The sequence below is a fragment of the Oncorhynchus nerka genome, linkage group LG16, assembly GCF_034236695.1.
Source record: "Oncorhynchus nerka isolate Pitt River linkage group LG16, Oner_Uvic_2.0, whole genome shotgun sequence".
Lineage (NCBI taxonomy): Eukaryota > Metazoa > Chordata > Actinopteri > Salmoniformes > Salmonidae > Oncorhynchus > Oncorhynchus nerka.
The window spans coordinates 50,107,183-50,135,049 of NC_088411.1; the positions used below are offsets into that span (position 1 = coordinate 50,107,183).

Consider the following 27,867-nt stretch of genomic DNA (forward strand, 5'->3'; position numbering starts at 1 on the left):
CTAGTATTGATCTGGTCTGTTCTACTATCATTGATCTGGTCTGTTCTACTAGTATTGATCTGGTCTGTTCTACTAGTATTGATCAGGTCTGTTCTACTAGTATTGATCTGGTCTGTTCTACTAGTATTGATCTGGTCTGTTCTACTATCATTGATCTGGTCTGTTCTACTAGTATTGATCTGGTCTGTTCTACTAGTATTGATCTGGTCTGTTCTACTAGTATTGATCTGGTCTGTTCTACTATCATTGATCTGGTCTGTTCTACTAGTATTGATCTGGTCTGTTCTACTAGTATTGATCTGGTACTGGTCTGTTCTACTAGTATTGATCTGGTACTGGTCTGTTCTACTAGTATTGATCTGGTACTGGTCTGTTCTACTATCATTGATCTGGTCTGTTCTACTAGTATTGATCTGGTACCTGGCAAACTAAATCTGTCCCAGTTTCTATTACAGAGGAACCTGGCAACCCAAATCTGTCCCAGTTCCCTTACACAAACCTGGCAACCCAAATCTGTCCCAGTTCCTAATACTAAACCTGGCAACCCAAATCTGTCCCAGTTCCTAATACACAAACCTGGCAACCCAAATCTGTCCCAGTTCCTAATTTACAAACCTGGCAACCCAAATCTGTCCCAGTTCCCTTACACAAACCTGGCAACCCAAATCTGTCCCAGTTCCTAATACTAAACCTGGCAACCCAAATCTGTCCCAGTTCCTAATACTAAACCTGGCAACCCAAATCTGTCCCAGTTCCTAATACACACACCTGGCAACCCAAATCTGTCCCAGTTCACAAACCTGGCAACTCAAATCTGTCCCAGTTCACACAAACCTGGCAACCCAAATCTGTCCCAGTTCCTAATACACAAACCTGGCAATCCAAATCTGTCCCAGTTCCTAATTTACAAACCTGGCAACCCAAATCTGTCCCAGTTCCCTTACACAAACCTGGCAACCCAAATCTGTCCCAGTTCCCTTACACAAACCTGGCAACCCAAATCTGTCCCAGTTCCTAATACACAAACCTGGCAACCCAAATCTGTCCCAGTTCCTAATACACAAACCTGGCAACCCAAATCTGTCCCAGTTCCTAATACTAAACCTGGCAACCCAAATCTGTCCCAGTTCCTAATACACAAACCTGGCAACCCAAATCTGTCCCAGTTCCTAATACACAAACCTGGCAACCCAAATCTGTCCCAGTTCCTAATACTAAACCTGGCAACCCAAATCTGTCCCAGTTCCTAATACACACACCTGGCAACCCAAATCTGTCCCAGTTCCTAATACTAAACCTGGCAACTCAAATCTGTCCCAGTTCCTAATACACACACCTGGCAACCCAAATCTGTCCCAGTTCCTAATACACACACCTGGCAACCCAAATCTGTCCCAGTTCCTAATACACACACCTGGCAACCCAAATCTGTCCCAGTTCCTAATACACACACCTGGCAACCCAAATCTGTCCCAGTTCCTAATACTAAACCTGGCAACTCAAATCTGTCCCAGTTCCTAATACACACACCTGGCAACCCAAATCTGTCCCAGTTCCTAATACACAAACCTGGCAACTCAAATCTGTCCCAGTTCCTAATACTAAACCTGGCAACCCAAATCTGTCCCAGTTCCTAATACACACACCTGGCAACCCAAATCTGTCCCAGTTCCTAATACACACACCTGGCAACCCAAATCGGTCCGAGCATCAGTTCCAGCTAGGCAGCAGCAGCTGATGGCTTCCCCTGATCTAGACTAGCTGCTACAGTCAATTACAGCAGCTGATGGCTTCCCCTGATCTAGACTCTAGCTGCTACAGTCAATTACAGCAGCTGATGGCTTCCCCTGATCTAGACTCTAGCTGCTACAGTCAATTACAGCAGCTGATGGCTTCCCCTGATCTAGACTCTAGCTGCTACAGTCAATTACAGCAGCTAATGGCTTCCCCTGATCTAGACTCTAGCTGCTACAGTCAATTACAGCAGCTGATGGCTTCCCCTGATCTAGACTCTAGCTGCTACAGTCAATTACAGCAGCTGATGGCTTCCCCTGATCTAGACTCTAGCTGCTACAGTCAATTACAGCAGCTTCCACTTCCTTTCAGAATAATCATCTGTTCTCTCATCCCATCCTGCCGTCATCAGCCGTCCCCTCCCAGTCAGCCAGCTGCCTGCTAGCTGCTCTGACCACAGCTGATAAAGGCCCTCAACAGCCATTTCATGTCACAGTAAATAAGTCTTCAAGCTTGGACTGGGCTGGGTCCAGGCCAATATTGTTCAGTTGTGTTGTTAGGAGAGACATATATTTAACCTAAATATTGGAATATCCACTCGAGAAGGAAGGCTGAGGACGGGTTCAGTGGGCATGAAATGGAAAACATTCTGAAATAGAAAATTGCTGGTTACACAGACCGGTTAGCTGACACAACAAAAACAATGTGCATGTTTGAATGGGGCAGAGGTCTCTGTGTTGATGTGATTCAGGATGGCCAGATAGCTACATTTACATTTACATTTAAGTCATTTAGCAGACACTCTTATCCAGAGCGACTTACAAATTGGTGCTTTCACCTTATGACATCCAGTGGAACAGCCACTTTACAATAGTGCATCTAGGTCTTTTAAGGGGGGGGGGGGTGAGAAGGATTACTTTATCCTATCCTAGGTATTCCTTAAAGAGGTGGGGTTTCAGGTGTCTCCGGAAGGTGGTGATTGACTCCGCTGTCCTGGCGTCGTGAGGGAGTTTGTTCCACCATTGGGGGGCCAGAGCAGCGAACAGTTTTGACTACCAACAATGACAACGCTGCCTTGTGAGGAATCCTAGGTGGCTCATTTCAGCCAGTTCTATCTGGTTCTTGATACCATCTCTTGTTTTTTGAGGTGTTTGTGACTGGTATTGCTAAAATCTACTAGCTAGCTAACCAACAACTGTAACGATGTAACTGAGACCACAAGGGCTCATTGTGCACATCTATTTAGGTTTCCAATAAACATTGGAGAGTAAAAAGTTGTCAACAATCTAAACCAACCTGTCTGTATGATTTAAATAGCGTAACTAAAACCATGTCCACCGTGACCAGGAATGAGGTTGACCTGTTGTGGTTGTTAGAAGCTTTGAGTGTTTATCGTCTTCTTCTTCTTCAGTTTAACACTCCCTGAGTAGGCTGTCCACTGACCAGCCCTCCCCTCTCTCTGTCTCTGTGTGGGCTGCTTTGTGAGGTCTGTTCAAGCCACAATCACAATGCTCTTAGCCATGGGCTAAGGGAGCATTTAGTCTGGGCTAAGATAGTGGTCTGAAGAGGGATAGCACCAACCTTAGCCCATGGCTAGCTGGCCCTGTTCTGGAGCAGGGTTAGCACTGAATTTCAGGGCTAGCCAATCACAGTTCAATTGTTGCCTAATTTATATATTATACTCTGGGAAAGTGACCGTTGGTGTCAGTTAACCCTGCTAGTGTGAACACAGGCTAAGCTAGCCTGAGGCTAAAGATAGTCCGGGGCTAATAAGAATGCAGTGTGAAAAGCTTAACCATCTCACCAGTCAGACACCACTCTCCCTGGCAGGGAGGGCAGAGACATTTACTGGACTTTCTGTTCTGCAGAAAGACAGCGTGCAGTTTCTCAGTTTGAGCTTTTTGGCCTTTCAGATGTAATGGAATATTTCAAAGCCTAATATAATAATAATTCATGCCATTGAGCTGACACTTTGAATTCAAAGTGACCATTTCTCCATTGTGACTCTGAATTGAATCCTAGCAGAAGAGACCAAGTGTGTATCTTTCTTCACTATTTCCGACAACTCTACAGGTTCATGTTACACATCAACACAATGCAAATAAGTGTTTTATAATGCAGCATGTCAGATGACTCACAATTTTCCATCCTTGAAGGAGCGGATGAAGATACTGTCTTTCTTTATGATGGCCTCTTCATGGCAGTCTGGGGTGATGACCTGGTGGGGGGAGAATGAGTATGACTGCTCAGACAAGGCACAGAGTAAAGTGGGTTTGGATGACAGAACAAACCCTCCAAAGCACCACAGAACAACCCCTCTACCACAGAACAACCCCTCCACCACAGAACAACCCCTCCACCACAAACCCCTCCACCACAAACCCCTCTACCACAAACCCCTCTACCACAAACCCCTCCACCACAAACCCCTCTACCACAAACCCGTCCACCACAAACCCCTCCACCACAAACCCCTCCACCACAAACCCCTCCACACGACAAACCCCTCCACTACAAACCGCTCCACTACAAACCGCTCCAATATGCAGGGAATACATGTAGGGAATATGTGACATAGGGCTCTGGTCAAAAGTAGTGCACAATATAGGGAATATGTGACATAGTGACCTATGGAAAACCAAGGTGACGAAACAAGCCTGGAAAACCCTGAGAACTGACTCTCACTTCAGTGTGTGTTGCATTGACACACAAACACAGTAAACTGAGCAGTGTTGTGTCTTTACTGTCACGCCTTGGTCATAGTGTTTTGTGTTTTCGTTATATATTTGGTCAGGCCAGGGTGTGACATGGGTTTATGTGTTGTGTTTCGTATTGGGGTTTTATAGGATTTGGGATTGCGTATGATTAGGGGTGTGTCTAGATAGGCTTGGCTGCCTGAGGCGGTTCTCAATCAGAGTCAGGTGATTCTTGTTGTCTCTGATGGGGAACCGTATTTAGGTAGCCTGAGTTTCACTTTGTATTTCGTGGGTGATTGTTCCTGTCTCTGTGTAGTTTCACCAGATAGGCTGTAATTAGGTTTCACGTTCCGTTTGTTGTTTTGTATTTTGTATAGTTATTTCATGTGTCACTTTTTCATTAAAGTCATGAGTAACCACCACGCTGCATTTCGGTCCTCTCTTTCAACAAACGAAGAACGCCGTTACATTTACCTTGAAAACAACCAACCATATGAATCCATTCTTTTTAGTGGATCAGCAATTTGAGCGACTGAAAATGACATGTAACTGATCATAAAAACATCCCCTTGGGAGAACTAAGTAGTCAGCTGACATGGAAGCAGCCTGAGGTAATAGAATCCCCTTGGGAGAAGACACACTAAGCAGTCAGAGAATAATAACATCCCCTTGGGAGAAGACACACTAAGCAGTCAGAGCTAATAACATCCCCTTGGGAGAAGACACACTAAGCAGTCAGAGGTAATAGCATCCCCTTGGGAGAAGACACACTAAGCAGTCAGAGAAGACACACTAAGCAGTCAGAGAAGACACACTAAGCAGTCAGAGGTAATAACATCCCCTTGGGAGAAGACACACTAAGCAGTCAGAGGTAATAACATCCCCTTGGGAGAAGACACACTAAGCAGTCAGAGGTAATAACATCCCCTTGGGAGAAGACACACTAAGCAGTCAGAGGTAATAACATCCCCTTGGGAGAAGACACACTAAGCAGTCAGAGGTAATAACATCCCCTTGGGAGAAGACACACTAAGCAGTCAGAGGTAATAACATCCCCTTGGGAGAAGACACACTAAGCAGTCAGAGGGTACATGGGAGAAGACACACTAAGCAGCATCCCCTTGGGAGAAGACACACTAAGCAGCTGACATGGCAGTAGCCAGAGGTAATAGCATCCCCTTGGGAGAAGACACACTAAGCAGCTGACATGGCAGTAGCCAGAGGTAATAACATCCCCTTGGGAGAAGACACACTAAGCAGCTGACATGGCAGTAGCCAGAGGTAATAGCATCCCTTGGGAGAAGACACACTAAGCAGCTGACATGGCAGTAGCCAGAGGTAATAACATCCCCTGGGAGAAGACACACTAAGCAGCTGACATGGCAGTAGCCAGAGGTAATAACATCCCCTTGGGAGAAGACACACTAAGCAGTCAGAGATAATAACATCCCCTTGGGAGAAGACACACTAAGCAGCTGACATGGCAGTAGCCAGAGGTAATAACATCCCCTTGGGAGAAGACACACTAAGCAGCTGACATGGCAGTAGCCAGAGGTAATAGCATCCCCTTGGGAGAAGACACACTAAGCAGTCAGAGGTAATAACATCCCCTTGGGAGAAGACACACTAAGCAGTCAGAGGTAATAACATCCCCTTGGGAGAAGACACACTAAGCAGCTGACATGGCAGTAGCCAGAGGTAATAGCATCCCCTTGGGAGAAGACACACTAAGCAGCTGACATGGCAGTAGCCAGAGGTAATAACATCCCCTTGGGAGAAGACACACTAAGCAGCTGACATGGCAGTAGCCAGAGGTAATAACATCCCCTTGGGAGAAGACACACTAAGCAGTCAGAGATAATAACATCCCCTTGGGAGAAGACACACTAAGCAGCTGACATGGCAGTAGCCAGAGGTAATAACATCCCCTTGGGAGAAGACACACTAAGCAGCTGACATGGCAGTAGCCAGAGGTAATAGCATCCCCTTGGGAGAAGACACACTAAGCAGTCAGAGGTAATAACATCCCCTTGGGAGAAGACACACTAAGCAGTCAGAGAATAATAACATCCCCTTGGGAGAAGACACACTAAGCAGTCAGAGCTAATAACATCCCCTTGGGAGAAGACACACTAAGCAGTCAGAGGTAATAGCATCCCCTTGGGAGAAGACACACTAAGCAGTCAGAGAAGACACACTAAGCAGTCAGAGAAGACACACTAAGCAGTCAGAGGTAATAACATCCCCTTGGGAGAAGACACACTAAGCAGTCAGAGGTAATAACATCCCCTTGGGAGAAGACACACTAAGCAGTCAGAGGTAATAACATCCCCTTGGGAGAAGACACACTAAGCAGTCAGAGGTAATAACATCCCCTTGGGAGAAGACACACTAAGCAGTCAGAGGTAATAACATCCCCTTGGGAGAAGACACACTAAGCAGTCAGAGGTAATAACATCCCCTTGGGAGAAGACACACTAAGCAGTCAGAGGTAATAGCATCCCCTTGGGAGAAGACACACTAAGCAGCTGACATGGCAGTAGCCAGAGGTAATAGCATCCCCTTGGGAGAAGACACACTAAGCAGCTGACATGGCAGTAGCCAGAGGTAATAACATCCCCTTGGGAGAAGACACACTAAGCAGCTGACATGGCAGTAGCCAGAGGTAATAGCATCCCCTTGGGAGAAGACACACTAAGCAGCTGACATGGCAGTAGCCAGAGGTAATAACATCCCCTTGGGAGAAGACACACTAAGCAGCTGACATGGCAGTAGCCAGAGGTAATAACATCCCCTTGGGAGAAGACACACTAAGCAGTCAGAGATAATAACATCCCCTTGGGAGAAGACACACTAAGCAGCTGACATGGCAGTAGCCAGAGGTAATAACATCCCCTTGGGAGAAGACACACTAAGCAGCTGACATGGCAGTAGCCAGAGGTAATAGCATCCCCTTGGGAGAAGACACACTAAGCAGTCAGAGGTAATAACATCCCCTTGGGAGAAGACACACTAAGCAGTCAGAGGTAATAACATCCCCTTGGGAGAAGACACACTAAGCAGCTGACATGGCAGTAGCCAGAGGTAATAGCATCCCCTTGGGAGAAGACACACTAAGCAGCTGACATGGCAGTAGCCAGAGGTAATAACATCCCCTTGGGAGAAGACACACTAAGCAGCTGACATGGCAGTAGCCAGAGGTAATAACATCCCCTTGGGAGAAGACACACTAAGCAGTCAGAGATAATAACATCCCCTTGGGAGAAGACACACTAAGCAGCTGACATGGCAGTAGCCAGAGGTAATAACATCCCCTTGGGAGAAGACACACTAAGCAGCTGACATGGCAGTAGCCAGAGGTAATAGCATCCCCTTGGGAGAAGACACACTAAGCAGTCAGAGGTAATAACATCCCCTTGGGAGAAGACACACTAAGCAGCTGACATGGCAGTAGCCAGAGGTAATAACATCCCCTTGGGAGAAGACACACTAAGCAGCTGACATGGCAGTAGCCAGAGGTAATAACATCCCCTTGGGAGAAGACACACTAAGCAGCTGACATGGCAGTAGCCAGAGGTAATAACATCCCCTTGGGAGAAGACACACTAAGCAGTCAGAGCTAATAACATCCCCTTGGGAGAAGACACACTAAGCAGTCAGAGGTAATAGCATCCCCTTGGGAGAAGACACACTAAGCAGTCAGAGAAGACACACTAAGCAGTCAGAGAAGACACACTAAGCAGTCAGAGGTAATAACATCCCCTTGGGAGAAGACACACTAAGCAGTCAGAGGTAATAACATCCCCTTGGGAGAAGACACACTAAGCAGTCAGAGGTAATAACATCCCCTTGGGAGAAGACACACTAAGCAGTCAGAGGTAATAACATCCCCTTGGGAGAAGACACACTAAGCAGTCAGAGGTAATAACATCCCCTTGGGAGAAGACACACTAAGCAGTCAGAGGTAATAACATCCCCTTGGGAGAAGACACACTAAGCAGTCAGAGGTAATAGCATCCCCTTGGGAGAAGACACACTAAGCAGCTGACATGGCAGTAGCCAGAGGTAATAGCATCCCCTTGGGAGAAGACACACTAAGCAGCTGACATGGCAGTAGCCAGAGGTAATAACATCCCCTTGGGAGAAGACACACTAAGCAGCTGACATGGCAGTAGCCAGAGGTAATAGCATCCCCTTGGGAGAAGACACACTAAGCAGCTGACATGGCAGTAGCCAGAGGTAATAACATCCCCTTGGGAGAAGACACACTAAGCAGCTGACATGGCAGTAGCCAGAGGTAATAACATCCCCTTGGGAGAAGACACACTAAGCAGTCAGAGATAATAACATCCCCTTGGGAGAAGACACACTAAGCAGCTGACATGGCAGTAGCCAGAGGTAATAACATCCCCTTGGGAGAAGACACACTAAGCAGCTGACATGGCAGTAGCCAGAGGTAATAGCATCCCCTTGGGAGAAGACACACTAAGCAGTCAGAGGTAATAACATCCCCTTGGGAGAAGACACACTAAGCAGTCAGAGGTAATAACATCCCCTTGGGAGAAGACACACTAAGCAGCTGACATGGCAGTAGCCAGAGGTAATAGCATCCCCTTGGGAGAAGACACACTAAGCAGCTGACATGGCAGTAGCCAGAGGTAATAACATCCCCTTGGGAGAAGACACACTAAGCAGCTGACATGGCAGTAGCCAGAGGTAATAACATCCCCTTGGGAGAAGACACACTAAGCAGTCAGAGATAATAACATCCCCTTGGGAGAAGACACACTAAGCAGCTGACATGGCAGTAGCCAGAGGTAATAACATCCCCTTGGGAGAAGACACACTAAGCAGCTGACATGGCAGTAGCCAGAGGTAATAGCATCCCCTTGGGAGAAGACACACTAAGCAGTCAGAGGTAATAACATCCCCTTGGGAGAAGACACACTAAGCAGTCAGAGAATAATAACATCCCCTTGGGAGAAGACACACTAAGCAGTCAGAGCTAATAACATCCCCTTGGGAGAAGACACACTAAGCAGTCAGAGGTAATAGCATCCCCTTGGGAGAAGACACACTAAGCAGTCAGAGAAGACACACTAAGCAGTCAGAGAAGACACACTAAGCAGTCAGAGGTAATAACATCCCCTTGGGAGAAGACACACTAAGCAGTCAGAGGTAATAACATCCCCTTGGGAGAAGACACACTAAGCAGTCAGAGGTAATAACATCCCCTTGGGAGAAGACACACTAAGCAGTCAGAGGTAATAACATCCCCTTGGGAGAAGACACACTAAGCAGTCAGAGGTAATAACATCCCCTTGGGAGAAGACACACTAAGCAGTCAGAGGTAATAACATCCCCTTGGGAGAAGACACACTAAGCAGTCAGAGGTAATAGCATCCCCTTGGGAGAAGACACACTAAGCAGCTGACATGGCAGTAGCCAGAGGTAATAGCATCCCCTTGGGAGAAGACACACTAAGCAGCTGACATGGCAGTAGCCAGAGGTAATAACATCCCCTTGGGAGAAGACACACTAAGCAGCTGACATGGCAGTAGCCAGAGGTAATAGCATCCCCTTGGGAGAAGACACACTAAGCAGCTGACATGGCAGTAGCCAGAGGTAATAACATCCCCTTGGGAGAAGACACACTAAGCAGCTGACATGGCAGTAGCCAGAGGTAATAACATCCCCTTGGGAGAAGACACACTAAGCAGTCAGAGATAATAACATCCCCTTGGGAGAAGACACACTAAGCAGCTGACATGGCAGTAGCCAGAGGTAATAACATCCCCTTGGGAGAAGACACACTAAGCAGCTGACATGGCAGTAGCCAGAGGTAATAGCATCCCCTTGGGAGAAGACACACTAAGCAGTCAGAGGTAATAACATCCCCTTGGGAGAAGACACACTAAGCAGTCAGAGGTAATAACATCCCCTTGGGAGAAGACACACTAAGCAGCTGACATGGCAGTAGCCAGAGGTAATAGCATCCCCTTGGGAGAAGACACACTAAGCAGCTGACATGGCAGTAGCCAGAGGTAATAACATCCCCTTGGGAGAAGACACACTAAGCAGCTGACATGGCAGTAGCCAGAGGTAATAACATCCCCTTGGGAGAAGACACACTAAGCAGTCAGAGATAATAACATCCCCTTGGGAGAAGACACACTAAGCAGCTGACATGGCAGTAGCCAGAGGTAATAACATCCCCTTGGGAGAAGACACACTAAGCAGCTGACATGGCAGTAGCCAGAGGTAATAGCATCCCCTTGGGAGAAGACACACTAAGCAGTCAGAGGTAATAACATCCCCTTGGGAGAAGACACACTAAGCAGCTGACATGGCAGTAGCCAGAGGTAATAACATCCCCTTGGGAGAAGACACACTAAGCAGCTGACATGGCAGTAGCCAGAGGTAATAACATCCCCTTGGGAGAAGACACACTAAGCAGCTGACATGGCAGTAGCCAGAGGTAATAACATCCCCTTGGGAGAAGACACACTAAGCAGCTTACATGGCAGTAGCCAGAGGTAATAACATCCCCTTGGGAGAAGACACACTAAGCAGCTGACATGGCAGTAGCCAGAGGTAATAACATCCCCTTGGGAGAAGACACACTAAGCAGCTGACATGGCAGTAGCCAGAGGTAATAACATCCCCTTGGGAGAAGACACACTAAGCAGTCAGAGAAGACACACTAAGCAGTCAGAGGTAATAGCATCCCCTTGGGAGAAGACACACTAAGCAGTCAGAGAAGACACACTAAGCAGTCAGAGGTAATAGCATCCCCTTGGGAGAAGACACACTAAGCAGTCAGAGGTAATAACATCCCCTTGGGAGAAGACACACTAAGCAGTCAGAGGTAATAGCATCCCCTTGGGAGAAGACACACTAAGCAGTCAGAGGTAATAACATCCCCTTGGGAGAAGACACACTAAGCAGTCAGAGGTAATAACATCCCCTTGGGAGAAGACACACTAAGCAGTCAGAGGTAATAACATCCCCTTGGGAGAAGACACACTAAGCAGTCAGAGGTAATAACATCCCCTTGGGAGAAGACACACTAAGCAGTCAGAGGTAATAGCATCCCCTTGGGAGAAGACACACTAAGCAGCTGACATGGCAGTAGCCAGAGGTAATAGCATCCCCTTGGGAGAAGACACACTAAGCAGCTGACATGGCAGTAGTCAGAGGTAATAGCATCCCCTTGGGAGAAGACACACTAAGCAGCTGACATGGCAGTAGCCAGAGGTAATAGCATCCCCTTGGGAGAAGACACACTAAGCAGCTGACATGGCAGTAGCCAGAGGTAATAACATCCCCTTGGGAGAAGACACACTAAGCAGCTGACATGGCAGTAGTCAGAGGTAATAACATCCCCTTGGGAGAAGACACACTAAGCAGCTGACATGGCAGTAGCCAGAGGTAATAGCATCCCCTTGGGAGAAGACACACTAAGCAGCTGACATGGCAGTAGCCAGAGGTAATAACATCCCCTTGGGAGAAGACACACTAAGCAGCTGACATGGCAGTAGCCAGAGGTAATAACATCCCCTTGGGAGAAGACACACTAAGCAGCTGACATGGCAGTAGCCAGAGGTAATAACATCCCCTTGGGAGAAGACACACTAAGCAGTCAGAGGTAATAACATCCCCTTGGGAGAAGACACACTAAGCAGCTGACATGGCAGTAGCCAGAGGTAATAACATCCCCTTGGGAGAAGACACACTAAGCAGCTGACATGGCAGTAGCCAGAGGTAATAACATCCCCTTGGGAGAAGACACACTAAGCAGCTGACATGGCAGTAGCCAGAGGTAATAACATCCCCTTGGGAGAAGACACACTAAGCAGTCAGAGGTAATAACATCCCCTTGGGAGAAGACACACTAAGCAGCTGACATGGCAGTAGCCAGAGGTAATAACATCCCCTTGGGAGAAGACACACTAAGCAGCTGACATGGCAGTAGCCAGAGGTAATAGCATCCCCTTGGGAGAAGACACACTAAGCAGTCAGAGGTAATAACATCCCCTTGGGAGAAGACACACTAAGCAGTCAGAGGTAATAACATCCCCTTGGGAGAAGACACACTAAGCAGCTGACATGGCAGTAGCCAGAGGTAATAACATCCCCTTGGGAGAAGACACACTAAGCAGCTGACATGGCAGTAGCCAGAGGTAATAACATCCCCTTGGGAGAAGACACACTAAGCAGCTTACATGGCAGTAGCCAGAGGTAATAACATCCCCTTGGGAGAAGACACACTAAGCAGCTGACATGGCAGTAGCCAGAGGTAATAACATCCCCTTGGGAGAAGACACACTAAGCAGCTGACATGGCAGTAGCCAGAGGTAATAACATCCCCTTGGGAGAAGACACACTAAGCAGCTGACATGGCAGTAGCCAGAGGTAATAACATCCCCTTGGGAGAAGACACACTAAGCAGCTGACATGGCAGTAGCCAGAGGTAATAACATCCCCTTGGGAGAAGACACACTAAGCAGCTGACATGGCAGTAGCCAGAGGTAATAACATCCCCTTGGGAGAAGACACACTAAGCAGCTGACATGGCAGTAGCCAGAGGTAATAACATCCCCTTGGGAGAAGACACAATAAGCAGCTGACATGGCAGTAGCCAGAGGTAATAACATCCCCTTGGGAGAAGACACACTAAGCAGTCAGAGGTAATAGCATCCCCTTGGGAGAAGACACACTAAGCAGCTGACATGGCAGTAGCCAGAGGTAATAACATCCCCTTGGGAGAAGACACACTAAGCAGCTGACATGGCAGTAGCCAGAGGTAATAACATCCCCTTGGGAGAAGACACACTAAGCAGCTGACATGGCAGTAGCCAGAGGTAATAACATCCCCTTGGGAGAAGACACACTAAGCAGCTGACATGGCAGTAGCCAGAGGTAATAACATCCCCTTGGGAGAAGACACACTAAGCAGCTGACATGGCAGTAGCCAGAGGTAATAACATCCCCTTGGGAGAAGACACACTAAGCAGCTGACATGGCAGTAGCCAGAGGTAATAACATCCCCTTGGGAGAAGACACACTAAGCAGCTGGCATGGCAGTAGCCAGAGGTAATAACATCCCCTTGGGAGAAGACACACTAAGCAGCTGACATGGCAGTAGCCAGAGGTAATAACATCCCCTTGGGAGAAGACACACTAAGCAGCTGACATGGCAGTAGCCAGAGGTAATAGCATCCCCTTGGGAGAAGACACACTAAGCAGTCAGAGGTAATAGCATCCCCTTGGGAGAAGACACACTAAGCAGCTGGCATGGCAGTAGCCAGAGGTAATAGCATCCCCTTGGGAGAAGACACACTAAGCAGCTGACATGGCAGTAGCCAGAGGTAATAACATCCCCTTGGGAGAAGACACACTAAGCAGTCAGAGGTAATAGCATCCCCTTGGGAGAAGACACACTAAGCAGCTGACATGGCAGTAGCCAGAGGTAATAACATCCCCTTGGGAGAAGACACACTAAGCAGCTGGCATGGCAGTAGCCAGAGGTAATAACATCCCCTTGGGAGAAGACACACTAAGCAGCTGACATGGCAGTAGCCAGAGGTAATAGCATCCCCTTGGGAGAAGACACACTAAGCAGCTGACATGGCAGTAGCCAGAGGTAATAACATCCCCTTGGGAGAAGACACACTAAGCAGCTGACATGGCAGTAGCCAGAGGTAATAACATCCCCTTGGGAGAAGACACACTAAGCAGCTGACATGGCAGTAGCCAGAGGTAATAACATCCCCTTGGGAGAAGACACACTAAGCAGTCAGAGGTAATAGCATCCCCTTGGGAGAAGACACACTAAGCAGCTGACATGGCAGTAGCCAGAGGTAATAACATCCCCTTGGGAGAAGACACACTAAGCAGCTGACATGGCAGTAGCCAGAGGTAATAACATCCCCTTGGGAGAAGACACACTAAGCAGCTGACATGGCAGTAGCCAGAGGTAATAACATCCCCTTGGGAGAAGACACACTAAGCAGCTGACATGGCAGTAGCCAGAGGTAATAACATCCCCTTGGGAGAAGACACACTAAGCAGCTGACATGGCAGTAGCCAGAGGTAATAACATCCCCTTGGGAGAAGACACACTAAGCAGCTGACATGGCAGTAGCCAGAGGTAATAACATCCCCTTGGGAGAAGACACACTAAGCAGCTGACATGGCAGTAGCCAGAGGTAATAGCATCCCCTTGGGAGAAGACACACTAAGCAGCTGACATGGCAGTAGCCAGAGGTAATAGCATCCCCTTGGGAGAAGACACACTAAGCAGCTGACATGGCAGTAGCCAGAGGTAATAACATCCCCTTGGGAGAAGACACACTAAGCAGCTGACATGGCAGTAGCCAGAGGTAATAACATCCCCTTGGGAGAAGACACACTAAGCAGCTGACATGGCAGTAGCCAGAGGTAATAGCATCCCCTTGGGAGAAGACACACTAAGCAGCTGACATGGCAGTAGCCAGAGGTAATAACATCCCCTTGGGAGAAGACACACTAAGCAGCTGACATGGCAGTAGCCAGAGGTAATAACATCCCCTTGGGAGAAGACACACTAAGCAGTCAGAGATAATAACATCCCCTTGGGAGAAGACACACTAAGCAGCTGACATGGCAGTAGCCAGAGGTAATAACATCCCCTTGGGAGAAGACACACTAAGCAGCTGACATGGCAGTAGCCAGAGGTAATAACATCCCCTTGGGAGAAGACACACTAAGCAGCTGACATGGCAGTAGCCAGAGGTAATAACATCCCCTTGGGAGAAGACACACTAAGCAGCTGACATGGCAGTAGCCAGAGGTAATAGCATCCCCTTGGGAGAAGACACACTAAGCAGTCAGAGGTAATAACATCCCCTTGGGAGAAGACACACTAAGCAGTCAGAGATAATAACATCCCCTTGGGAGAAGACACACTAAGCAGCTGACATGGCAGTAGCCAGAGGTAATAGCATCCCCTTGGGAGAAGACACACTAAGCAGCTGACATGGCAGTAGCCAGAGGTAATAACATCCCCTTGGGAGAAGACACACTAAGCAGCTGACATGGCAGTAGCCAGAGGTAATAACATCCCCTTGGGAGAAGACACACTAAGCAGCTGACATGGCAGTAGCCAGAGGTAATAACATCCCCTTGGGAGAAGACACACTAAGCAGTCAGAGGTAATAACATCCCCTTGGGAGAAGACACACTAAGCAGCTGACATGGCAGTAGCCAGAGGTAATAACATCCCCTTGGGAGAAGACACACTAAGCAGCTGACATGGCAGTAGCCAGAGGTAATAACATCCCCTTGGGAGAAGACACACTAAGCAGCTGACATGGCAGTAGCCAGAGGTAATAACATCCCCTTGGGAGAAGACACACTAAGCAGTCAGAGGTAATAACATCCCCTTGGGAGAAGACACACTAAGCAGCTGACATGGCAGTAGCCAGAGGTAATAACATCCCCTTGGGAGAAGACACACTAAGCAGCTGACATGGCAGTAGCCAGAGGTAATAGCATCCCCTTGGGAGAAGACACACTAAGCAGTCAGAGGTAATAACATCCCCTTGGGAGAAGACACACTAAGCAGTCAGAGGTAATAACATCCCCTTGGGAGAAGACACACTAAGCAGCTGACATGGCAGTAGCCAGAGGTAATAACATCCCCTTGGGAGAAGACACACTAAGCAGCTGACATGGCAGTAGCCAGAGGTAATAACATCCCCTTGGGAGAAGACACACTAAGCAGCTGACATGGCAGTAGCCAGAGGTAATAACATCCCCTTAGGAGAAGACACACTAAACAGCTGACATGGCAGTAGCCAGAGGTAATAACATCCCCTTGGGAGAAGACACACTAAGCAGCTGACATGGCAGTAGCCAGAGGTAATAACATCCCCTTGGGAGAAGACACACTAAGCAGCTGACATGGCAGTAGCCAGAGGTAATAACATCCCCTTGGGAGAAGACACACTAAGCAGCTGACATGGCAGTAGCCAGAGGTAATAACATCCCCTTGGGAGAAGACACACTAAGCAGCTGACATGGCAGTAGCCAGAGGTAATAACATCCCCTTGGGAGAAGACACACTAAGCAGCTGACATGGCAGTAGCCAGAGGTAATAACATCCCCTTGGGAGAAGACACACTAAGCAGCTGACATGGCAGTAGCCAGAGGTAATAGCATCCCCTTGGGAGAAGACACACTAAGCAGCTGACATGGCAGTAGCCAGAGGTAATAACATCCCCTTGGGAGAAGACACACTAAGCAGCTGACATGGCAGTAGCCAGAGGTAATAACATCCCCTTGGGAGAAGACACACTAAGCAGCTGACATGGCAGTAGCCAGAGGTAATAACATCCCCTTGGGAGAAGACACACTAAGCAGCTGACATGGCAGTAGCCAGAGGTAATAACATCCCCTTGGGAGAAGACACACTAAGCAGCTGACATGGCAGTAGCCAGAGGTAATAACATCCCCTTGGGAGAAGACACACTAAGCAGCTGACATGGCAGTAGCCAGAGGTAATAACATCCCCTTGGGAGAAGACACACTAAGCAGTTGACATGGCAGTAGCCAGAGGTAATAACATCCCCTTGGGAGAAGACACACTAAGCAGCTGACATGGCAGTAGCCAGAGGTAATAACATCCCCTTGGGAGAAGACACACTAAGCAGCTGACATGGCAGTAGCCAGAGGTAATAACATCCCCTTGGGAGAAGACACACTAAGCAGCTGACATGGCAGTAGCCAGAGGTAATAACATCCCCCTGGGAGAAGACACACTAAGCAGTCAGAGGTAATAGCATCCCCTTGGGAGAAGACACACTAAGCAGCTGACATGGCAGTAGCCAGAGGTAATAACATCCCCTTGGGAGAAGACACACTAAGCAGCTGACATGGCAGTAGCCAGAGGTAATAACATCCCCTTGGGAGAAGACACACTAAGCAGCTGACATGGCAGTAGCCAGAGGTAATAACATCCCCTTGGGAGAAGACACACTAAGCAGCTGACATGGCAGTAGCCAGAGGTAATAACATCCCCTTGGGAGAAGACACACTAAGCAGCTTACATGGCAGTAGCCAGAGGTAATAACATCCCCTTGGGAGAAGACACACTAAGCAGCTGACATGGCAGTAGCCAGAGGTAATAACATCCCCTTGGGAGAAGACACACTAAGCAGCTGACATGGCAGTAGCCAGAGGTAATAACATCCCCTTGGGAGAAGACACACTAAGCAGTCAGAGAAGACACACTAAGCAGTCAGAGAAGACACACTAAGCAGTCAGAGGTAATAGCATCCCCTTGGGAGAAGACACACTAAGCAGTCAGAGAAGACACACTAAGCAGTCAGAGGTAATAGCATCCCCTTGGGAGAAGACACACTAAGCAGTCAGAGGTAATAACATCCCCTTGGGAGAAGACACACTAAACAGTCAGAGGTAATAGCATCCCCTTGGGAGAAGACACACTAAGCAGTCAGAGGTAATAACATCCCCTTGGGAGAAGACACACTAAGCAGTCAGAGGTAATAACATCCCCTTGGGAGAAGACACACTAAGCAGTCAGAGGTAATAACATCCCCTTGGGAGAAGACACACTAAGCAGTCAGAGGTAATAACATCCCCTTGGGAGAAGACACACTAAGCAGTCAGAGGTAATAGCATCCCCTTGGGAGAAGACACACGAAGCAGCTGACATGGCAGTAGCCAGAGGTAATAGCATCCCCTTGGGAGAAGACACACTAAGCAGCTGACATGGCAGTAGCCAGAGGTAATAGCATCCCCTTGGGAGAAGACACACTAGCAGCTGACATGGCAGTAGCCAGAGGTAATAGCATCCCCTTGGGAGAAGACACACTAAGCAGCTGACATGGCAGTAGCCAGAGGTAATAACATCCCCTTGGGAGAAGACACACTAAGCAGTCAGAGGTAATAACATCCCCTTGGGAGAAGACACACTAAGCAGTCAGAGGTAATAACATCCCCTTGGGAGAAGACACACTAAGCAGCTGACATGGCAGTAGCCAGAGGTAATAACATCCCCTTGGGAGAAGACACACTAAGCAGTCAGAGGTAATAGCATCCCCTTGGGAGAAGACACACTAAGCAGCTTACATGGCAGTAGCCAGAGGTAATAGCATCCCCTTGGGAGAAGACACACTAAGCAGCTGACATGGCAGTAGTCAGAGGTAATAGCATCCCCTTGGGAGAAGACACACTAAGCAGCTGACATGGCAGTAGCCAGAGGTAATAACATCCCCTTGGGAGAAGGCACACTAAGCAGCTGACATGGCAGTAGCCAGAGGTAATAACATCCCCTTGGGAGAAGACACACTAAGCAGCTGACATGGCAGTAGCCAGAGGTAATAACATCCCCTTGGGAGAAACACTAAGCAGCTGACATGGCAGTAGCCAGAGGTAATAACATCCCCTTGGGAGAAGACACACTAAGCAGCTGACATGGCAGTAGCCAGAGGTAATAACATCCCCTTGGGAGAAGACACACTAAGCAGCTGACATGGCAGTAGCCAGAGGTAATAACATCCCCTTGGGAGAAGACACACTAAGCAGCTTACATGGCAGTCGCCAGAGGTAATAACATCCCCTTGGGAGAAGACACACTAAGCAGCTGACATGGCAGTAGCCAGAGGTAATAACATCCCCTTGGGAGAAGACACACTAAGCAGTCAGAGGTAATAACATCCCCTTGGGAGAAGACACACTAAGCAGCTTACATGGCAGTCGCCAGAGGTAATAACATCCCCTTGGGAGAAGACACACTAAGCAGCTGACATGGCAGTAGCCAGAGGATTCCCAATCTGTTTATTATCCTTTATTAACTTTATTATGAACATCCATCAAATCCTTAATTCCAGCAGGGGGCACGTGGTAGTGGGCACGTGGTAGGGGGCACGTGGTAGTGGGCACGTGGTAGTGGGCACGTGGTAGTGGGCACGTGGTAGTGGGCACGTGGTAGTGGGCATGCCGAAAGGCACCGTCTCCAACCCAAATTTTGAAAGGCTCTCCTCTTGGCAGCAGATAAATGTTTACTGTTTTAAGGCTTATTTCCAGCAACTCAGCACATGGGGCAGAGACAACACTGTTTTAAGGCTCCTTCCCATACATTTTGCCGTAAGGCGGAGACAACACTGTTTTAAAGCTCCTTCCCATACATTTTGCCATGGGGCAGAGACAACACTGTTTTAAAGCTCCTTCCCATACATTTTGCTATCCGAGTGACTCAAACATAATAAAATCAATGGCAATGCATTTTTATTTTATTTTAGATTCTCCCTGACTGTACCATCTTTTTATTTGTGATTGTTAGTTCTGAACTATACTCTAATTTAACAATATCAATCTCCATTATGTTTTCTACATACTTTATATTATGTATACACACTAGTCAAACGTTTGGACACACCTACTCATTCCAGGGTTTTCTTTATTTGTACTATTTTCTACATTGTAGAATAAGACATCAAAAGTATGAAATAACACGTATAGAATCAAGTAATAACCAAAAAAGTGCAAAACAAATCAAAATAGATTCTATATTTGAGATTCTTCAAATAGCCACCCTTTGCCTAGATGGCAGCTTTGCACACTCTTGGCATCCTCTCAACCAGCTTCACCTGGAATGTTTTTCCAACAGTCTTGAAGGAGTTCCCACATATGCTGAGCACTTGTTGGCTGCTTGTCCTTCACTCTGCGGTCCATCTCATCCCAAACCAATTGGGTTGAGGTTGGGTGATTGTGGAGGCCAGGTCATCTGATGCAGCACTCCATCACTCTCCCTTCTTGGTCAAATAGCCCTGACGCAGCCTGGAGGTGTGTTGGGTCATTGTCCTGTTGAAAAACAAATGATAGTCCCACTAAGTGCAAACCAGATGGGATGGTGTATCGCTGCAGAAGGCTGTGGTAGCCACGCTGGTTAAGTGTGACTTGAATTCTAAATAAATCACTGACAGTGCCACCAGCAAAGCACCCCCACACCATCACACCTCCTCCTCCATGCTTCACGGTGGGAACCATCTGTTCACTTACTCTGCGTCTCACAAATACATGGAGATGGATCCAAAAAATCTCAAATTGGGACTCATCAGACCAAAGGTTTCCCCTGGTCTAATGTCCATTTCTCGTGTTTCTTGGCCCAAGCAAGTCTCTTCTTATTATTGGTGTCCTTTAGTAATGGTTTCTTTGCAGCAAGTCGACCATGAATGCCTGATTCACGCAGTGTCCTCTAAACATGTTGAGATGTGTCTGTTTCTTGAACTCTGTGAAGCCTTTATTTGGGCTGCAATTTCTGAGGATGGTAACTCTAATGAACTTATCCTCTGCAGCAGAGCTACCCTCTGGGTCTTCCTTTCCTGTGGCGGTCCTTATGAGAGCCAGTTTCATCATAGCGCTTGATGGTTTTTGTGACTGCACTTGAAGAAACTTAAAAAACTTTAAAAATTATTGAGATTTTCCTTATTGACCGACCTTCATATCTTAAAATAATGGACTGTCATTTCTCTTTTCTTATTTGAGCTGTTCTTGCCATAATATGGTCTTGGTCCTTTACCAAATAGGGCTATCTTCTGGACACCACCCCTACCTTGTCACAACACAACTGATTGGCGCAAACGCATTAAGGAAAGAAATTCCACAAATTAACTTTTAAGAAAGTACACCTGTTAATTGAATGCATTCCAGGTGACTACCTCATGAAGTTGGTTGACAGAATGCCAAGTGGACAAAAGGTGGCTACATTTAGATTTTGAAGAATCTCAAAAATAAAATACATTTTGATTTGTTTAGCACTTTTTTGGTTATTACATGATTCCATATGTGTTATTTCATAGATTTGATGTTTTCACTTTCATTCTACAATGTAGAAAATAGTAAAAAATAAAGAAAAACACCTGAATGTGTGTCCAAACTTTTGACTGGTAATGTATATTTATATTTTTTGGGACAGGCGATTTAGCAGTAATGGCAACACAGACAGAGAGACAAGGTGATCTCACCAGTGCAGGGCAGGTTACCTTGCTGTGTTCTTCCTGTCGCCAGTAGAGGCAGAGCCCCCCTCCACACCACCTTCTCTAACAAAAATCACCTTCCAAAAACAAACTTTAATGTGTTTGAGTTAATCTTTAGATTTATTTGCATATGTAATTGTATTGGGTTGTGTTGAATTACGCTTTTTGACTGCAAGTCCCAGAATGCCTTGCGAGAGGAATGAGTGATAACGCGCCAATTATGTGCAGGTGCAGGTGATTGTAGCTGACTTTCCGACAGCATCTTACCTGCATTGCTCTGTACCAAAACCATTGTTGTTAAATGTAACGTGAACAGGTATTCTTACTAAAAGAAGCTTTCGTATCAAAACCGACGTCCCGAGTCATTACTAAGAAGTTAGTTAATCTAAAACACACACCAGTGCAGGGCAGGGTACCACTCTGTGGTCTTGTTCTTCCAGAACCCCCCTCAACACACACCACCTTCCCAGACAGAGACAGACCCCTCCTCAACACACACCACCTTCCCAGACAGAGACAGACAGACTGACTCACCAGGGCAGGGTACCACGCTGTGAGCGAGAGTTGCACCCCTTCTGAAAAAACCTACACTCGATCCCTCCGATGTCAACAACTACAGACCAGTATCCCTTCTTTCTTTTCTCTCCAAAACTCTTGAACGTGCCGTCCTTGGCCAGCTCTCCCGCTATCTCTCTCAGAATGACCTTCTTGATCCAAATCAGTCAGGTTTCAAGACTAGTCATTCAACTGAGACTGCTCTTCTCTGTATCACGGAGGTACTCCGCACTGCTAAAGCTAACTCTCTCTCCTCTGCTCTCATCCTTCTAGACCTATCGGCTGCCTTCGATACTGTGAACCATCAGATCCTCCTCTCCACCCTCTCCGAGTTGGGCATCTCCGGCGCGGCCCACGCTTGGATTGCGTCCTACCTGACAGGTCGCTCCTACCAGGTGGCGTGGCGAGAATCTGTCTCCTCACCACGCGCTCTCACCACTGGTGTCCCCCAGGGCTCTGTTCTAGGCCCTCTCCTATTCTCGCTATACACCAAGTCACTTGGCTCTGTCATAACCTCACATGGTCTCTCCTATCATTGCTATGCAGACGACACACAATTAATCTTCTCCTTTCCCCCCTCTGATGACCAGGTGGCGAATCGCATCTCTGCATGTCTGGCAGACATATCAGTGTGGATGACGGATCACCACCTCAAGCTGAACCTCGGCAAGACGGAGCTGCTCTTCCTCCCGGGGAAGGACTGCCCGTTCCATGATCTCGCCATCACGGTTGACAACTCCATCGTGTCCTCCTCCCAGAGCGCTAAGAACCTTGGCGTGATCCTGGACAACACCCTGTCGTTCTCAACTAACATCAAGGCGGTGGCCCGTTCCTGTAGGTTCATGCTCTACAACATCCGCAGAGTACGACCCTGCCTCACACAGGAAGCGGCGCAGGTCCTAATCCAGGCACTTGTCATCTCCCGTCTGGATTACTGCAACTCGCTGTTGGCTGGGCTCCCTGCCTGTGCCATTAAACCCCTACAACTCATCCAGAACGCCGCAGCCCGTCTGGTGTTCAACCTTCCCAAGTTCTCTCACGTCACCCCGCTCCTCCGCTCTCTCCACTGGCTTCCAGTTGAAGCTCGCATCCGCTACAAGACCATGGTGCTTGCCTACGGAGCTGTGAGGGGAACGGCACCTCAGTACCTCCAGGCTCTGATCAGGCCCTACACCCAAACAAGGGCACTGCGTTCATCCACCTCTGGCCTGCTCGCCTCCCTACCACTGAGGAAGTACAGTTCCCGCTCAGCCCAGTCAAAACTGTTCGCTGCTCTGGCCCCCCAATGGTGGAACAAACTCCCTCACGACGCCAGGACAGCGGAGTCAATCACCACCTTCCGGAGACACCTGAAACCCCACCTCTTTAAGGAATACCTAGGATAGGATAAAGTAATCCTTCTCACCCCCTTAAAAGACTTAGATGCACTATTGTAAAGTGGCTGTTCCACTGGATGTCATAAGGTGAACGCACCAATTTGTAAGTCGCTCTGGATAAGAGCGTCTGCTAAATGACTTAAATGTAATGTAAAATGTGGTCTTGTTCTTCCAGTCTCCAGTAGAGGCAGAACCCCCCTCAACACACACCACCTTCCCAAACAGAGACAGACAGACTGACTCACCAGGGCAGGGTACCATGCTGTGGTCTTGTTCTTCCAGTCTCCAGTAGAGGCAGAACCCCCCTCAACACACACCACCTTCCCAGACAGAGACAGACAGACTGACTCACCAGAGCAGGGTACCACGCTGTGGTCTTGTTCTTCCAGTCTCCAGTAGAGGCAGAACCCCCCTCAACACACACCATCTTCCCAGACAGAGACAGACAGACTGACTCACCAGGGCAGGGTACCACGCTGTGGTCTTGTTCTTCCAGAACCCCCCTCAACACACACCACCTTCCCAGACAGAGACAGACAGACTGACTCACCAGGGCAGGGTACCACGCTGTGGTCTTGTTCTTCCAGTCTCCAGTAGAGGCAGAACCCCCCTCAACACACACCACCTTCCCAAACAGCTCTTCATTCTGTCTCCAGTCACTCTCCTCCTCTTCACTGGACGACGAAGATGGCTCCTCCTCCTGACTGTTAAAGGGAATCAAGAAGCTTTCAAATCCAACACACAAAAAGTGACATTTAGCTCTAGAATAAAAAATTTTTAAACGAAATTGCACAGATTAACAAAACAAACAGACCCAATCTTAAATACATTTAAACTACTGAGTGTAGGTAGACCTCTCAGTCTTAACTACATTTAAACTACTGAGTGTAGGTAGACCTCTCAGTCTTAACTACATTTAAACTAATGAGTGTAGGTAGACCTCTCAGTCTTAACTACATTTAAACTAATGAGTGTAGGTAGACCTCTCAGTCTTAACTACATTTAAACTAATGAGTGTAGGTAGACCTCTCAGTCTTAACTACATTTAAACTAATGAGTGTAGGTAGACCTCTCAGTCTTAACTACATTTAAACTAATGAGTGTAGGTAGACCTCTCAGTCTTAACTACATTTAAACTACTGAGTGTAGGTAGACCTCTCAGTCTTAACTACATTTAAACTAATGAGTGTAGGTAGACCTCTCTCAGTATTAAATACATTTAAACTAATGAGTGTAGGTAGACCTCTCAGTCTTAAATACACTGAACACAACAAGCAACAAGATTTTACTGAGTTACAGTTCATAGAAGTAAATCAGTCAATTGAAATAAATTCATTGGGACCCATAAGGATTTCCCATGACAGGGTAGGGGTACAGCCATGACAGGGGTACAGCCATGACAGGGGTACAGCCATGACAGGGGTACAGCCATGACAGGGGTACAGCCATGACAGGGCAGGGGTACAGCCATGACAGGACAGGGGTACAGCCATGACAGGACAGGGGTACAGCCATGACAGGACAGGGGTACAGCCATGACAGGACAGGGGTAGAGCCATGACAGGACAGGGGTAGAGCCATGACAGGGGTACAGCCATGACAGGACAGGGGTACAGCCATGACAGGGGTACAGCCATGACAGGACAGGGGTACAGCCATGACAGGACAGGGGTACAGCCATGACAGGACAGGGGTACAGCCATGACAGGGGTACAGCCATGACAGGACAGGGGTAGAGCCATGAGAGGACAGGGGTACAGCCATGACAGGGGTACAGCCATGACAGGGGTACAGCCATGACAGGGGTACAGCCATGACAGGGGCACAGCCATGACAGAACAGGGGTACAGCCATGACAGGGGTACAGCCATGACAGGGGTACAGCCATGACAGGGGTACAACCATGACAGGGGTACAGCCATGACAGGGGCACAGCCATGACAGGACAGGGGTAGAGCCATGACAGGACAGGGGTAGAGCCATGACAGGACAGGGGTACAGCCATGACAGGACAGGGGTAGAGCCATGACAGGGTAGGGGTAGAGCCATGACAGGACAGGGGTACAGCCATGACAGGACAGGGGTACAGCCATGACAGGGGTACAGCCATGACAGGGGTAGAGCCATGACAGGACAGGGGTAGAGCCATGCCAGGACAGGGGTAGAGCCATGACAGGACAGGGGTAGAGCCATGACAGGACAGGGGTACAGCCATGACAGGGCAGGGGTACAGCCAGATTACTATTATTACTACTATTACCACTACACCTGACAGTATATATGGCCACTACACCTGACAGTATATATGGCCACTACAGATTACAGTATATATGGCCACTACAGATTACAGTATATATGGCCACTACAGATTACAGTATATATGGCCACTACACCTGACAGTATATATGGCCACTACAGATTACAGTATATATGGCCACTACAGATTACAGTATATATGGCCACTACACATGACAGTATATATGGCCACTACAGATTACAGTATATATGGCCACTACACATGACAGTATATATGGCCACTACAGATTACAGTATATATGGCCACTACAGATTACAGTATATATGGACACTACAGATTACAGTATATATGGTCACTACAGATTACAGTATATATGACCACTACAGATTACAGTATATATGGTCACTACAGATTACAGTATATATGGCCACTACAGATTACAGTATATATGGACACTACAGATTACAGTATATATGGACACTACAGATTACAGTATATATGGACACTACACCTGACAGTATATATGGCCACTACAGATTACAGTATATATGGCCACTACAGATTACAGTACATATGGCCACTATAGATTACAGTATATATGGCCACTACAGATTACAGTATATACGGCCACTACAGATTACAGTATATATGGCCACTACACCTGACAGTATATATGGCCACTACAGATTACAGTATATATGGCCACTACAGATTACAGTATATATGGTCACTACACCTGACAGTATATATGGCCACTACAGATTACAGTATATATGGCCACTACAGATTACAGTATATATGGTCACTACACCTGACAGTATATATGGCCACTACAGATTACAGTATATATGGTCACTACAGATTACAGTATATATGGTCACTACACCTGACAGTATATATGGCCACTACAGATTACAGTATATATGGTCACTACAGATTACAGTATATATGGCCACTACACATGACAGTATATATGGTCACTACAGATTACAGTATATATGGCCACTACACCTGACAGTATATATGGCCACTACAGATTACAGTATATATGGTCACTACAGATTACAGTATATATGGCCACTACACCTGACAGTATATATGGCCACTACACCTGACAGTATATATGGCCACTACAGATTACAGTATATATGGTCACTACAGATTACAGTATATATGGTCACTACAGATTACAGTATATATGGTCACTACAGATTACAGTATATATGGTCACTACACCTGACAGTATATATGGCCACTACAGATTACAGTATATATGGCCACTACAGATTACAGTACATATGGCCACTATAGATTACAGTATATATGGTCACTACAGATTACAGTACATATGGCCACTACAGATTACAGTACATATGGCCACTACAGATTACAGTATATATGGACACTACAGATTAGTATATATGGACACTACACCTGACAGTATATATGGCCACTACAGATTACAGTATATATGGCCACTACAGATTACAGTACATATGGCCACTATAGATTACAGTATATATGGCCACTACAGATTACAGTATTTATGGCCACTACACCTGACAGTATATATGGCCACTACACCTGACAGTATATATGGCCACTACAGATTACAGTATATATGGTCACTACACCTGACAGTATATATGGCCACTACACCTGACAGTATATATGGCCACTACAGATTACAGTATATGGCCACTACACCTGACAGTATATATGGCCACTACAAATTACAGTATATATGGTCACTACAGATTACAGTATATATGGTCACTACACCTGACAGTATATATGGTCACTACACCTGACATTATATATGGTCACTACACCTGACAGTATATATGGCCACTACAGATTACAGTATATATGGACATTACACCTGACAGTATATATGGCCACTACACCTGACAGTATATATGGTCACTACACCTGACAGTATATATGGCCACTACAGATTACAGTATATATGGTCACTACACCTGACAGTATATATGGCCACTACAGATTACAGTATATATGGCCACTACACCTGACAGTATATATGGCCACTACACCTGACAGTTTATATGGCCACTCCACCTGACAGTATATATGGCCACTACAGATTACAGTATATATGGCCACTACACCTGACAGTATATATGGCCACTACACCTGACAGTTTATATGGCCACTACAGATTACAGTATATATGGCCACTA

The 27,867-nt window shown here is 47.1% G+C and overlaps 1 protein-coding gene across 1 annotated transcript in view; it reads right to left on the reverse strand.

Annotated features, from left to right (window-relative positions):
* The window catches only part of LOC115124607 (AT-rich interactive domain-containing protein 4B-like), a 292,870-nt gene that overhangs the window by 159,889 nt on the left and 105,114 nt on the right, over nt 1-27,867 (reverse strand). The window contains 2 exon segments of the mRNA XM_065002341.1: nt 3,873-3,952; nt 23,957-24,110. Coding sequence (XP_064858413.1) covers nt 3,873-3,952; nt 23,957-24,110 — 234 coding nt within the window.